Source organism: Perissodus microlepis, chromosome 10, assembly GCF_051167445.1.
Source record: "Perissodus microlepis isolate ML-2025 ecotype Zambia chromosome 10, ASM5116744v1, whole genome shotgun sequence".
NCBI classification, from domain to species: domain Eukaryota; kingdom Metazoa; phylum Chordata; class Actinopteri; order Cichliformes; family Cichlidae; genus Perissodus; species Perissodus microlepis.
This window is the reverse complement of record NC_140470.1, coordinates 18,422,712-18,438,010: the sequence shown is the minus strand read 5'-3', so window position 1 is coordinate 18,438,010 and position 15,299 is coordinate 18,422,712. Positions and strand designations below refer to the sequence as shown.

At 41.2% G+C, this 15,299-nt stretch overlaps 1 protein-coding gene across 1 annotated transcript in view; it reads left to right on the top strand.

Moving 5' to 3' along the window:
* Positions 1-396: 396 nt before the first annotated feature.
* Positions 397-15,299, top strand: part of rtn4rl1a (reticulon 4 receptor-like 1a) — a 108,791-nt gene continuing 93,888 nt past the window's right edge. Inside the window, exon 1 of the mRNA XM_084940447.1 lies at positions 397-1,107. Within this exon, the coding sequence (XP_084796573.1) occupies positions 1,095-1,107 (13 nt within the window). The 5' untranslated portion in view covers positions 397-1,094. The remainder of the gene's footprint in view (positions 1,108-15,299) is intronic.

Genomic DNA, 15,299 nt, shown 5'->3' with positions numbered 1-15,299 from the left:
ATTCGTGACTTTTTATTTTCCAACCCACTAATTCAGAATGTTCAAATACTCATTTTAAACTACTTACTTGTACCCAATTCCATTATGGCTTGGCCAATAAAGGAATTTCAAATTTGAGTGGCAGTGCTACAAAGAGGAGAGAAATCAGAAAAGGAGAAAATGAATTGTAATGGAAGCTTTTGTAATAATGTTTATGCAGCGTGTTGGATTGCTAAAAGGAAATTGAATTGGGGGAGATAAAGAAGCAGTGCAGACATAAGTGAAAGAACGAGAGGGTGACTGATACAAGGAGGATTTTAATATGATAACCTATAACTGTTTCACAAACACACACTCCTCTGTCATGCCAATAAAGCACATCCTACAGAGAGAGAGGGAGAGAGAGAGATGCTCTGGGTTTCATCAGTCACATCTCGCTGTGGGAGGGGGATTGAAGCGGCTGCCTCGGAGCTCTCCGGTAACAGAGACAGTAGACGGCACTGACTCACGTTGACGATCCACGGACAGCACATTTTAGACTCTACCTGACCTGCAGTTGAAGATCCGACAGGAGGGCGATTATGAAGGCATAAGAGAACTTTCCTCAGATTTTTTTAGGGGGGGAGGCTGTTTCACCATCTTTCCCGTAAATTCGGACATCAAATAAAGTCAGAATGTACATCAGTGATTTATAAACACCAGATGGCGGTGAGCTGAAAAATCACTAAAACACATCTGAGTGTGTTGGGACGGGACACGGTGTTATTCTTCTCCCCTCCTTGTCTTTTATTACACAGAACTTGTTTTCCACTGGTGGCGGACCTTCTAGGCTATTTTTGTCCTTAATTTTGTCAGACATTATCCGACCCCCTTCTTCTCCCTCCTCCACTACCGCCTCGTCCTCCTCCCGTTCCTCCTCCAACCGTCTTCACTTGGTTTAAAAAAACAAAAAGAAAAGAAAAAAGAAAGCCACCAAGGAGACACGACTACACTCTACCCGCCAGCGTTCAAAGGGAATCAAAACAATCTAATCAACATCAGCACAGGACTGGACCCTGACAAGGATGCTACTCCAGCACAGAGGCTACTAGACGGTCCAAACAGCCTTTGCCAATATGTTCAGGCCAGGTAAGGAAAGAGGGCTCCACTTGTTTTTGTTGCTGACGAGGATGTGGAGAGCGCGCAGTCGGTGTGTGCGAGCGATACATTTTTTGTTTGTTCTTTTGAGAAATTAATTTAGTTAAATTTTGGGCAAATTGAGTCACAGACGAGGCTCTCGGTGTTTCTCAAACTTCCCAGTCGTCTCTTATCCGCCGTGGTGGCCGCGACTGGGAAGCAGATTAAATATTTATTCACTTCATGTAAAAATTATTCTTAAAATAGCGAACCGCTGCCGCACTGCAGTTTGTAGAACCTGTCTGCACGAGGGTGGCTGGTGCTGTTGCTACGCGCGAGCGAGAAACGGATAGAGAGCACGTGAGAGAGAAATTGAAAAAAAGTTTACAATTTGACTGGTTTTCTACAAAAGTTTACCCCGTTTTTTGGCGCTTTGTGTTAATCCGCGTGACAGAAGGAGGCGCTCAGCCCGTGTATTTCTACTTGTCGCTGAAGGGAGGGAGACGGTGGGTCTCCCCACGGGTTCCGCGGGCCCAGGGAGACTAAAAACAGGTGTAAAAGTGTCTGCCAGAGAATAGCTGTGCGCTGTTTACTCTGACACTCACACGCTTCCGTGTTACGGTGAGAAAAGGTATTAAGTTTTACCACGATGACCTTGCCTGCTCATGTGTTGATAAAGGAGAGCTCCATTTCCCTCCCGCCACCTCTTTCTCTGTGCGTGCACGCGCATTGACAATTAAAAATCACGACTGACAAATCCAGTGAAAAAAAAAGCAATTTCACAAATTCATATCCGGTATTAAACAACATATCAACCTTTCTGAAATTATTAAATAGTACTGTGATGCAAAGTGTACGGAAAGCACACGCACACTTACACACACACACGTTTTAAAGAAGAGTATTTGTGGTGTGGCGTGGTGACTCATCTGCCAATTGCCCCCCCCCCCAAAACATGTATGCATGTTGGGCTCCAGTGAAAGACAGCTTGTCTGAGAACTGTTTGGAAATGAATGCAGTCCGCGGCTGACTGAACCCCGAGAACATAATGGAAAAACATTCTTTAATAGAGACACTGGATGTCTGTCATTTGTCATTTCCATGCAGCTCAACGCAGAGCGGGGAAACAACACACATACATCCATGCACATCATAATCTATTAGCTCACTTGGTTGGCCTGAGTCAGGGCACAAGCTGGGCGATCTCCTCATTAAGGGTGGGACCTAATGGGCTTGACAGAGGGCTGATTAGTGCTGTCACTGTGTGTGTGCGTGTGAGAGAGACAGAGCACAAGAGAGAGGGAAAAAAGAGTTTGCTGGCTAGAGGGAGACAAGCTTTAATTTTAATCTTCCTGTAATTTCAGATGGATAGCATCCACCCACCCACCTACCCGCACACACAGCAAAAAACACACAGTGGTGATGGCTGATGCGCTGCTTTGTATCTCCTCCTACAAATATGTGACTGTCAGTCGCAATAATAAAATCCAGAGTAATTGTGCAGTCTGCCTGAGATACAGTTATCTTTGTCTGTCACCTTTACCCACAGTATCTCTCTGCAGTGGGATAAAACAAGAGTGAGAGAGTGAGGAGAAAGAGGATAAGTGTTTTTGTGTAATGAAAACTCCCTCTCTCTTTCTCTCCGTGTCTGTCTCTCATTCTTTCTCTCTGCTTGGCCAACCAGCTCCTGCTGCCAGCCTCAAACTGAGAGCGGCCTGGCAGGCTGATTGGCTACTAGCTTGCTGGTTTGGGTGGCTGCCGAAGCTTTGTTTCCCAGCGTGTTTGAAGCTGGATTTGTCTCCCTTACTTGACTTTGCCTCTGTTACCCAACTTGTCAATTTCCCTATTTATCTACATTTTTTTCCTGCAGTAAGATGTATGCAGGCACTGAACAAACCAAACCAAAACAAACCTTAAAATTAGTCACAAAAAGAATAATGGCCACTTAACAAAAAAGAGAAAAAAAGGCTTTGCTATGTTTTGCAAAAGTGCGGACCGGTTTTTATTGTCAGCTATTTAATGGATGCTCATGGCTTCTGAATAAAACAAACAATCAGTGAATTATTCATATATCAGATCATTGTAATAAAATAAAACCCCACAAACTGAAAGACCTTTTTCTCACACGCAGCTAGGAAATATGTTAAATTCTTACATTTTAGTGGGTACATTAGTTAACAGTTGGTATTTTAACCAAAACCTAAAATGATTGGTCAATTATCAGCTACAGATAATATTTTTATCAGCTGATTCATCACATTTTGAAATTTAGACTATTTCAGAACCGGTGCTAATGTTGCTAACCAATGGAGACTTGTTTGGATAACCATTTAGCAAATTCGAAGACATATTCTTTTTTTGTTTTCCCTCTGAGAAAAATTGGATTAAAGCACATCGGATTAACCCTCTCAGGTTTAAGACACCATAGGCGGTAGACCTAACCCTGTATTTCTGGAGAAAGGCAAATTCATTACTCTGGGAACTCTAGGGTTAGAGTTAGGGCTAGGATACTTGTAGATGATGACTTAGACCCCAAAGGGTTAAGTGTTTGTCCGCCTAATAAGCAATTATACCCATAAAGCACAGGTAAGCCCATTCAATGTTTAGCACAGCTAAGCACAAGTAAGTACTTTAGGAAGCAATTTGTATCTCAAGTCCTGAATATCAGGGGGCCAGCCATATAATCTGGCACTAAAATGTTCACCAATTTGAAAACATTCTGTTGAAGAAAGAAACTTTCATGCTGTTTAAATTTAAAGTCACTGACCTGGTGTGGGCAGAAGATTTATTTAAAAGGCTGGATTATACTTTGTTTAAGGGACACAGACTGAAATGGCCTCACGTTAAATACATTACGATGGCTTAGACATTTAAATAATGTTAGCCACTTCTAACGTTCGGTAATGCTAGCTTCCTCAAACAAAATAATACCGTGTAATTCAGGATAACATAAGAAGGAATTGGAAGGATTTCCCCATTGGTGTTGTTTGGGTAACCACTTAGCAAATCCTAAGACATATTCTTTTCTTTATCCTTTGAGAAAAAATGGATTAAGCACATCTGATTAACCCTATGAGGGTTAAGACATCACTGGCAGTAGCCCTAACTCTGTATTTCTGGAGAAAGGCAAAATGATATCATTTGCATTATTTGCATTTTGCCTTTTGTGAATCAGTATAATCCATTGGTCATTTCCCTTAAATCCAAAGTACTTCCACATGCTTACTGACTTTCTTAGCAACGAGCTGCTGCAGCTGCACTAGCTGCCGTGTCAATCATGTAGTATTTGCTGTCTTTGTAGGCAGTCTTCTTTTTCTAAATATGTGAGCATGGACAAAAACATGCCCACATTGCCTATGGTACAAAAAACCAAACAAACAATACTGTTGTGTTCCTACTTGGTACCACGAAAAGATGAGAGGCTTGCATAAGTAACTATTAAAAGTACTTTCTTGGAAGTACCCAGTGATGTACAGACAACTATCAGTCATAGACAGAAGAAAACTACAAACGTTCCCCAACAAATTTTCATGAGCATCTTCTTTTTATGATTTCTGTGCTGATTTATTTCCATTTTTTCCAAGTGCACATCAAACATAATGATATGATCGGCAAAGCTAAGTCTTCATCTGTGTGTAACATTACTCTGCGTGAGATTTAAATGAGTAATGGTTCAGAGGAGTAAACATGTCGATGCGCTCCTTTCACCTGATGCAATATCTTTGCCTCACGTGCCTTCCTCAGTGGCCTTCTTCCTACGCAACTCTTGAAGACTAAAAGTTGCTGCCTGGATTGGATGGACAAGTTCAATCTATATGGAAGAGAGCACAGTCGTGCAGCTCCTACTCGAGCTGTGAACTCCAGCCTTTAAAAACATGACACCGCGTCTTCCTTGCTTCTCATCACTTGCAATACGATTTCATCCTCTCACTTTTCGTCATCATTCCTGCCGTTGGATATACCCTGTGATCCAGAAAGAAAAAAATTAGCAGTATTTGAAATACTGAAATGTTCTGTGTTACTACATTCAGCCATGATAATCTATAACGAACGTCAGCTCTGTACTGAATTTCACTGATCAATACCAATATATGATGTTAAAATTGCAAGTCACTGTTCATACAGGCTATAACCTCAGCCTCGCTCCAGGCTCTCTCTGGGCCCCAGTGTGAATAAAGCCCTCATCTGATTAACAGACTTTTTAGCAGCGGTATGAAATTTAAGTCGTTCCTGATTAAACCTCCAGTTTTTATTTGCATACTATACTATGGATTGCTGACCGTCATTTGTCACCTCCGAGCCTGCTTTCTCTTCGGATAAAGCACAGTATCATGAAGTACATCTGATGGCATTGTGACAAAAGACTAATGCCACATCCTTACTTTCTCTGTGAGATGACAGTTGCACTGGCACGCATACATTTTGCCTGCAGGCCACTGTCAAGTCCACAGTCACACAATTAGAAGCTGCTGTTGGCCGTTTGCTTTGTTATGCATGCGTGTGTGTTTTGTAGATGAGTGCTGTGGTAGATGATAATAACATATGGATTGGTGACAAAATGTTTATTCGGGTCGTGAAGCACCAAATGGTGGAGTAATTGAGAGCTGAGATTGATCCAAATTTGCTCTTGCTGCACCGACATCCTGAGGCAGCAGACAGATTTTACAGATTAGGACAATATAAGGAACATTATGCTTTGTGCGGATTTTGTGGATATATTATATTAGAGAACTAAATCATCTTGGGATTTGATTACAGGAATGGAAGTCATATCATAATCAATTACATCCCTAATGCAAGCCACAGTGGAGAGCAGGATGAAACGCATCGCCACACACACCGCCACGCAGCGAGTGTCCATGTGATGGCTGTGCATATCAATGACCTTTGCACATCTTTGCACCGCTCCTCCTGCCTGATCTCAAGGTCACTCACGGACTCCTTTCTTTCTTCTGCTTTATCCTGAGCTCAGTGTGGTCCGCCTGCTGAATTCTATTTTATCATTACGTCTCGCCACAATTTTCTGGAACGTGCACGGCATTTACAATCGACGTGCTGCGTAGAAATGCGTAGAAATAATTACACGGGCTGGTGTTTTACAGATCCGAGCTTCTAAAGTGGCAAACTCTCACAAACACAATGCAAAAAAAAAACAAAAAAAAAAACAACCCACAAAAAACCTTTAATGAGCAGAAATTGTTTTGATGCTAAATAAACAAACACAGAGTGCTACAAATTATGCAGTACAGAGCATGAAATGGCATTTCACAATGGCCCTGTGGTGTTTTATTCCAACTTTCTTGCCAAGTAAAGCTTTATTACACATTTGTTTTTATACCAAACATACCCCTTTTTGCATCTTCTGTATTTTTCACCGGGGTAAAGTGCAAGTTAAGACAGCTATAAGAAAGGAGCCATTTTTCTGCCTTAAAAAACCCATAAGGCTGCCAAGCAGAATGAACAAAGCTGAAGTGGTTTATTCCTCAGTTCCCTCGAATTAGATTCATACTACTTCTTTAATTGGCAGTGCAGTGCAGTGGCTGCTGATTGTTGGTAAATACGGTGCACTAATTTGCTTATGGATCTCCACGGTTTACCTTGAGAGCTGGCGGCACACACAGCAGGAAGGTCCTGTGTGAATTAAGTGTCCAATCAAAGAAGACAATACTCCCTATCAGGAGTCCTGTGAAGGCCTCTGATTGCAGGGTCACTTAGCAACAGCTGGGGCTAGCTGTGCATTTACTGCATGTACTCTCTCTCTCTGTGAATATGTTTGTGTGTGAATGAGCATGCACATGGATGTGGCTGCATATGTGAGTGTGAGAAAGTTTTCGGATGAAAGTGATGCAAATGCCAGTGATCACATAGTCAGAGCATGGTGCTCATACAGATTTTTAAGTGTGTTCGAGCCTCAGGAATCATTATTGTAAATGTCAGAGCTGATGCATGAGAGGGGAGTTATACTGTGCTGATGCGGCAGGGAGAACAGACACCACGTGAAAAGGAGTGGTTATCAGGAAAAAGAATTTACATGGGATACACACAGAGCGAGCCAGTGGCAGGTAAAGGTAGTGGAGCTGATATGAGCTTACTGCGCGGATGTGTGCTACGGGTGTCACCCGCTTTGACGAAGTAACTTTGGTATTTTCTCGTCTTCAGAGGGAGAGGCAGTTGGATGAAGCAGCCCTCTCCTTTTCTTACTGAAAGCGAATGAGACGTAGACATTTTGGAAACATTTGTGAGACATTTCTTTCTGAGACTGACATGAAAGGAAGGATGTACATCTCATGTCTGTGCATGAAGTACAGTGAAGGAGAACCTTGGCTTAGCAGTAAAGCTGGAAGCAGGGGGAAACATGAAGCTTGGCTCTGTTCAGAGATAAAGAAAAAAGTACACCAACCAAAATCTCTAAAGCTTACTAAATAACAGGTTGCATCTTGTTTGTTTATCTTGTGCACCAACAGAAATGTAAAAAAAAAAGGGGACTGTATGGGGGAGTTGTGTGTGTGTGTCTGAGGTATTTCTTAACAAACAGCAGCTCATCCATCTGGCTTTAATGCAGGTTGCCAGATTTATGAGGACTGTTTTTGGCCCTATACAGGCGCAGTGATACAAAGTGTTCCAACTTATTCAGGAAGCAAGGCCAACAAACAGATCCATCATTTTACTCCTGCTAAAAAGTTGTTGTTTTTCTACATCTCAATAAGCATTTGTCATGCATTTGCAAACATACACTTGAACACATACTATAAGCCAACACAGAAGTGTCTTAACCCCAATCCTATTGACATTTTGAAATATATAGACTACCAACTGGGGACCCCAAGAATAATTTACTGTGAGAAGCATCCTAACCCAACCCAAACAAAAAACAATATCATTGTTATTATTTTTGCAAAGTTATAATTATTTGCACATTTTGTGAGATTCTATACTTTTCTTTGATACAACCTACAACTTTTAAGTTAAGCTAAAAGTTTACTGTATTTACCATACCTTTGCTCTGGTGTCACTTATTTTTCAGTAGTTTTAAACAAACACTATTTGTGTTAAATTTTTATGATGAATCCATTTTGACCCCAATATGAAAAACTCAAATAGACATAAATTCCTAGTATCATGAGATGTACTCTTTACAGCTCTGCCCTGGGGCCTCCTCACGTCTTCCTCCTAGGACATGCCCAAAACACCTCACCTAGGAGATGCCCAGGAGGCATCCTGGTCAGATTCCTGAAACACCCCAGTGGCTTTCCTTTCTATGCAGAGGACTACTCTACTCTGAATCCCTCCCAAATGACCAAACTTTTCTGTCTCACTACCTCTAAGGTAGAGTCCAGACAACCTTTAGAAGAAGCTAATTTCAGCTTGTATCCACAATGTCATTTTTTCAGTCATTACCCAGAGATCGTGACCTATGAACTGACAGATTGAGAGCCAGCTCTCTTGTCACCACAGCCGAGCGTCTGCAGAAGCAGTGTCTCTGTCAATCTCCTGCTCCAATTGAAAAGAGGCCACTCCACTCTTTTTCAGCCGAGAACCATGGCCTCAGACTTAGAGTTGCTGATCCTTATCCCTCGATTAGCTCTCCCCTTAACCCTTGATAAAACTAATGGAATCACATCATCTACAAAAAACAGATATGAGATCCTGAAACCATAAAACCGTCCACACCTGGGCTGCACCTAGAATTTCTGCCCATAAATGTTATTAAAAGAATGAGTATGAGTGGACCAGAAGCAGCTAAACATAACTAAAGCTAAACAGACACAATAGGCAGCTATAGCACCCAAATTCTTTCATGCTGTGCTCAGGTCCTGTGACAGGAAGAGCAAGCAGTTGCTACCTTCATGTCTGTGATTCAGGAACAAATGTAACAGCTTTGTGGAATCAGTCTTCAACCTGAGGACTGGGCAGTCATCAGTGGGAGCTTTGCTCATTCCCAGGAGGGTCATTGCTGCTCAGCTCAGGGCTTGTAACACTGCAGCATCATCATCTCTCTCAGGTACATCAGATCCAGCTACCTCTACAACGATATCACACCTTCCAGTCTGGGAAGGTACCCATCAAGCTGATGAAGGCAGCGATGGCAACAGTTTTTCTTCTTTATGGTAAATATTAAGTGACCCAATCGTTGAATTTATTAAAACTACATAAACAATATTGAGTTCCTGTTACTGTGGTCCCCTGAGACTGCAAAAGTGTGACATCATTAGGAACAAATTGATAGACAAAGTAAAAAAAAAAATGGAATGCAGTATCTTTGCTGTTTCCAGTTTGCTGCTGTTGTCTTCTCGACAAAGATCTCGGATTTCGTTCCTGGGATCTGAACTTGACTAACATCCCACTCTTAATCCAAATGATGTCGGCCAACCTTTGCAGCTATAACAGCTCTGATCTAATTCATCCCAAAGGTGCTCTATCAGGTTGAGGTCAGGACTCTATGCACGTCAGTGAAGTTCTTCCATGCCAAACTCACTCATCCATGTCTTTATGGAACTTTTACTTTAAAATTTCTCATAGTTGTATAGAAATCTATGAGAAATTTGAACCTATGATGCTTTACTGTTACCCACCTAAGTAAACACTTCCCTGAATGTCTTGACGACTAGTTTGAGGACTTTTTGAATGTGGAATGATGGTCATTACATAAATTGTGGGTTAGAGGAAAACAGACCATTAAGCAAGGTGTGTTTGGGAAATTGTTATGATTGACAAGTTGTACCACATGAGCACGCAGTGTCCCTCAGCTTCTTAGTCAGATCCATCCCTTAATCGTGATATCTGGTTTCAAAACAAAATAAACAAAACAATGGGTGATGTTTTGGTGACTGCATCTGTTTTTTACATATAGTTTATGGAAGCAGGAAGACAAATAGAAAACTTTAGAGGTAAAGCTTCCAGGCTTATCAAAAGTTAAGAAACAAACAATTCTTTAAGCTGAAGCCATAAACTTTCTCACAGTTTCCAACTAAGTGACTTCCTGCATTCGTTCACTGTTGCTGATGAATTAGTCAAAAAGTGCAAAATATGACAGCTGCATTATCAATACGAGTACACCACATAGTGTATTTCTGAACACACTGACATAAAATGAAAAATTTAAATCCTTTGTGTCTAACTCCCAGGCTGTATCTCCTCCATCCCTCCTCTCTCCCTTCAAATCTCCTCGCCTCCCATGTCTTCTCCTCTGTAGCTGGTTCACTCTGTACCTGTTGAATAATTGATAGCTGTTTTGGTTTCTGATAAGGCGTTTGGGGTCCACAGCTCTCAGCAGTATGGGCTTGCTGCTTTCCTCACGGTAGATCACACAGCTCAGTCCGTCCTTTTACTCCCTCTCTCTTCCTCTTCTTCACTGCCTCTCTCTTTTTTCCCCCTCCGTGTCTTCTCTTATTCCCCGTCGCAGTTATTCTGATAACATGCTAGCGTGCATGTCGTAGCCAACAGCTCAAGTTCCAGGTTTTATTTTTGATAAGGCCTTGATATTCATCTTCTTCTGATTACAAAGGAGCATGTGAACATAAATAAATGTAATACTCGGGATATTACCATGGAAACAGAAGTAGTAGATCCAAAAAAACAAGTATAGGAAGGATAAGCTATTTAAAATATGCTTGCATGAAGCAGCTCACAGTGCAGCAGCCCTGCCATCATATGCTGGTTGTTGCATGGGATCCAAGGTACACCCTACTGTTTACAGAGGGTAGTCAAATTAACAGAAACACTCTTTGGAAAAGTTTCAACTTAGGTGGCTGATTCATCAAAGCAAGCATGGAAATGTGCGTAAAGCAGGCTTCATGCCCAGTGACAGAATTTAAGGACGTCTCCTATACTGTCAATCCCTCTTAGTTTCAAGATGACACTATAATTAGTAGTGTCCTGAGACTGTCCTTGTGAGTAAACAGTAGGTTTAGTTGTGTATTCATTTCCCTCAGGTCGTGTTCTCTGTTCATTTGAATGGGGCTGTGCAGTGGGGGTGCAAACGCAGAGGGCTCTGGCAAGAAAACATTGCTCAGCATTTGCCAGAATACAAAACAATCCAACAAGGCCCAGCATAGGCCACCATTGCATCCACACAGGGAAGCATTGTGGTGTTGTCACACAGTCTGGTCACATGGCAAAGAAAAAGATAAGTGCCGAAATGCATTGTTGCTTTGACAGTGAGAACATTTCACGGCTTCAGCACATATGTCTTTGATTCTACTCCGTGGGGACGTGTCACCAAGGCGGTGATTCTGTATTTTAACCTAATCCACTGTCTTTATGTAAACCTCACCAAGAAGTTTTTTCTTTCTTTTTTTTTTTGGTGACATAACCTATGCAAACAGTCAGTGCAAGCACAGCTCCACTTTTAACGTTATACCAGAGAAAGTGTAAAAACATCCTGGTCTAGGGTACAAAGTAGAGTATCTTGAGTGAATGATAGTAACTTGTGGTGTTACCTCAGCCTTCTACCTCCTAATATGGAGTTTGCTGCTCAGCCAGTATGGAAAAACTGTAATTGATGTCCTTGAGCACAATGAAAAGACAACTTCTCGGTATTTCACAAACTGCTCTCAATTTGAAAGACAAGAGAAAACCTTGTAAAACAGGTCAAGGTCAAGGATGGTCAGCAAAAGATGTTTTCTTTTTTCAGTTTTCATGCAGAACATTTTTATTGTTAAGTCCTGGCAGACAAAAGGTGTACTTTTTTTTTAATAAGCATTGTCCTGAAAACATAATCAAATTGACGTAAAAATTTGGATCTGTGACCATTTTACGGCTCAGTGATGTAGTAGTGACAAATGAGAAGCACACCAGCTCTTCATTACAACAGAGTTTTACCATTTTTACGACGTGATGCAGCAACCTAAAAGCCATTTCTGGCTTTTTTAGGTTCCCTAAAAATCTGAAAACTTCTAGAGCAACATACAAAAAAGAAAAAATAAACAAAACAGATTTTATGTATCTATCTTTGTTAGTTTTCTACTTAGTTTTTACTTCAAGATGTCAAACTGTGTCAGTTCTTTGACTTCTTGCGGTTTAGTAACAATGCAAATTAGGGGTGGGCGGTATAAACGGTATACAGTAGAAACGCTAAAATTTGGCCAACGGTAGAGATTTTGACTATACCGCTCTACCGTGATAGCGCATGTTGATGGTGTCATCAAGCTGCGCCTGTTTTTGTTGAAAGCATGGCAGCGGCTGCAAGCAATATCATCTGCAAATTATGCCGGGCGACAGTCATAGCAAAGAGACGAAGCACTTTTGGAATATGTTGAAAGCCAAAAACTGCGCTTCCTCCACTTCCGTACCATTGATTCATTAATGCTGAATCCTCTCACAGGTGCTCTATTCCCATGTTGTTTCAGTATATTAATAGCTAACCTCATATTGTGGATGGATTATCTCAGTTGTTCTCCTGACTGAAGTTTGGTCCGTGTACAGCATCCTGCTATGCGATTGCATTTGTCCCTTACCACCAGAATCCCTCACGTTAACTTTTATCGAGTGGAAAAAAGTTAGCGTTCATCCTACAGCTTCACTGTGCTAATGTTATGCTAATATAGCTGTGTCACTAGCGATCACGTAGCACAACATTTTATACCAGCTAGTCCAACTTCAGTGACCCTACAAAAAGTCACTGCTGTTTAGTTTTCTGTCTTCATTTATGTTGGAAGTGGTAGCAGAGCTGTACGCTTTAATTTGTTTCAAAAATCTCTCAGTCAGAACATGGTATGTCATGTTTAGGTGGAAACTAGCGAGCTAACTTCCTGCTAACTTCCAACTCCGTTAAATTTAATAAATTCTGTTTTCATGGATGCCTGGATGTTAAACTTAATTGTTACACCTGGTAAATCAGCAACGCTGATCATTTTATTAAAGATGAAAGAATTTAGACCGTTTTTAACTCTCAGTGATGCCACAGTGTTCCTTTGACTTTGGGACTGAAGAGGACAGAGTTTTGGACACAGATTCCTCTGCGAGGCTCCTGACTACGGTGGCCGTAATGCTCCGACAATCCATCAAGCGGTGCGCCTTCATAGCTTACCAAAGTCGTACTAAAACATTTTTTGACAGATTTCTGCGTGCAGTGTACCACATAAAATCGGTTTGAGGTTAGTAAGCACAACCATAATTCAAACATAAGGCGCACTGTCGATTTTTGAGAAAATTGAAGGATTTTAAGTGTGCCTTATAGTGTGGAAAATACGTTTTACAGAAGAAAAGAATATATCGCGATATATGTCGTTACCGCACGTGCTTCAAATTATACCGCGATATGGATTTTAGGCCCAGCCCTAATGCAAATAGATAAATACTCACTTGTAGCATGTTTTTAAACAATTAAAACTCCACTAGATTTACAGGAACCTGTTGACCAGCCACAACCCATATGACACAGGCTAAAGCACCAATATATGGGCTAAATTTTGCTGGCAGGAGGCAGTTTTTACATCAGGAGCTGCTCAGTACATCTCATTAATTGTGCCATTGCTTAGTTGTTTTTGTGTTCAGCTGTGATACTCAGCCTGTGTCATACATTAAAAATTGCCATGTTTTGATTTCAAATTTAACAGTCTAATATTTTTTTTTTATGGTTAACATATGCTGCACATTGGACCTCATTCTGTATAATCCACTCATGCTGAAGCAAAATCTTTTCCTTAATTTACTTCATAGTTGTTTTTCGTATATTATTTATGTTGTTTTGTCTATACACCTAAAAACAAATCTCAGAGTGCATGCATATCCCAAAACATATTTAGCGCATTAATATGCATATACTGAAATTCTCTTGCGATTTTTCTTTCTTTTTACTTTTCCCCTTCTAAGCTCTCTGCTCTGGTCTGTCATCCCTGCTGATACAAGAGTGCAGAAAATGTTAAGTGCCTGTATTGGCTGTTACCCAGAATGTGAGGAATTGCAGAAGATGGGTTAAAGAGGGAGAAAAGTTAATCAAACCCAGGACAACAAGTCAATTCCTCTTGATTTACCACATCAATCTGTCCCACACACACACACACACAGGCACGCACACAAACATGTGTGTGGCGGTAATTGCTCAGACGCTCGCCGACTTATAAGCTCTGTTTTACATCTTCTGCCTCTCTCTTTCTACTGCAGCATAGAAAGAGAGCAGCGGCAGCAGTAGCAAGTCTTACATAACTACATCACTGCATTAACGAGCCCATCTGCCTCTGACTGGTGCTTAGACTTACTGTTAGGGGGCTGTTTAAATGACACATTATGAATATATGTGAACAGACACCAGCGTGACCGCCTTAGCTGTCCTTTTAAGCAGACTGACCAGGTGAAAACAGGCTAAAGATGTCCAGCTTCCTCCACTGATTTTTTTTTAATGAGCACAGTTTATTCTCGAAATGTTTTAACGGTTAGGGATGTAGGTTTCTGTAGTGCCCGACTGCCAGTTTAATGCAAATTTGAAATTATGATAGGAGGCAAAACCCAATCAGTGGTTGAATAGTCAAAAATAGCAACACATTTTACTAAATACCGAATGTTTTTGTTTTGTTTGTTTGTTTTAATTGCAGAAACCTGTGTCCTAGATTTGAACTCCATAGCAAAGTCCTCTACTCTCATCATACATATGCATAGAAAGTCATTTACCAAGACCCCCCCAGTGGTTTGTTGTGATCCATATGAGTAATGCTCAGTCCAAGTCTTGAATAAATTAGCCTTTAGGACAGCAAGTAGTGAAAAGTCAAACGTGACTTCAGATGAGAAAGCCAGGAGCACACAAAGACACACATTTAATGGGTGAATTTAGACAAAATATTTTGTGGGAGTCTGTGTTTGACATGTACTTCAGAGTGACGGGAGGAAGTAAAGATGGAGTGATGTGAGAGAACAGGAGATGAGGGACGTGTGAGAAAGTGTTGTTTGTCGGCTGCCACAGCTTGTTTGTGTCTTCAGTCTGAGTCTCATTATAAAACTGAAGCATGGTGTTTGTACGTGTGTGTGTGTGTCACACTTAGTCTTACATAACAATCAGTTGCTCAGCTGGGGACACTGTACAGATAAATCCCAGGATGCCTTTTTATTTGACTGAGTGAGGAGGCCGTCTGGAACACAGCTAAAAAAAAAAGTAATCAGTGGTGAACTTTTACAGAGCCGGAAAAGTCATAAATGTGCACTCACGCTAATATTCAAGTAAATCAGCATCACTGCAGACATCGCTGCACAAACCTGCAGTCATTTTCATG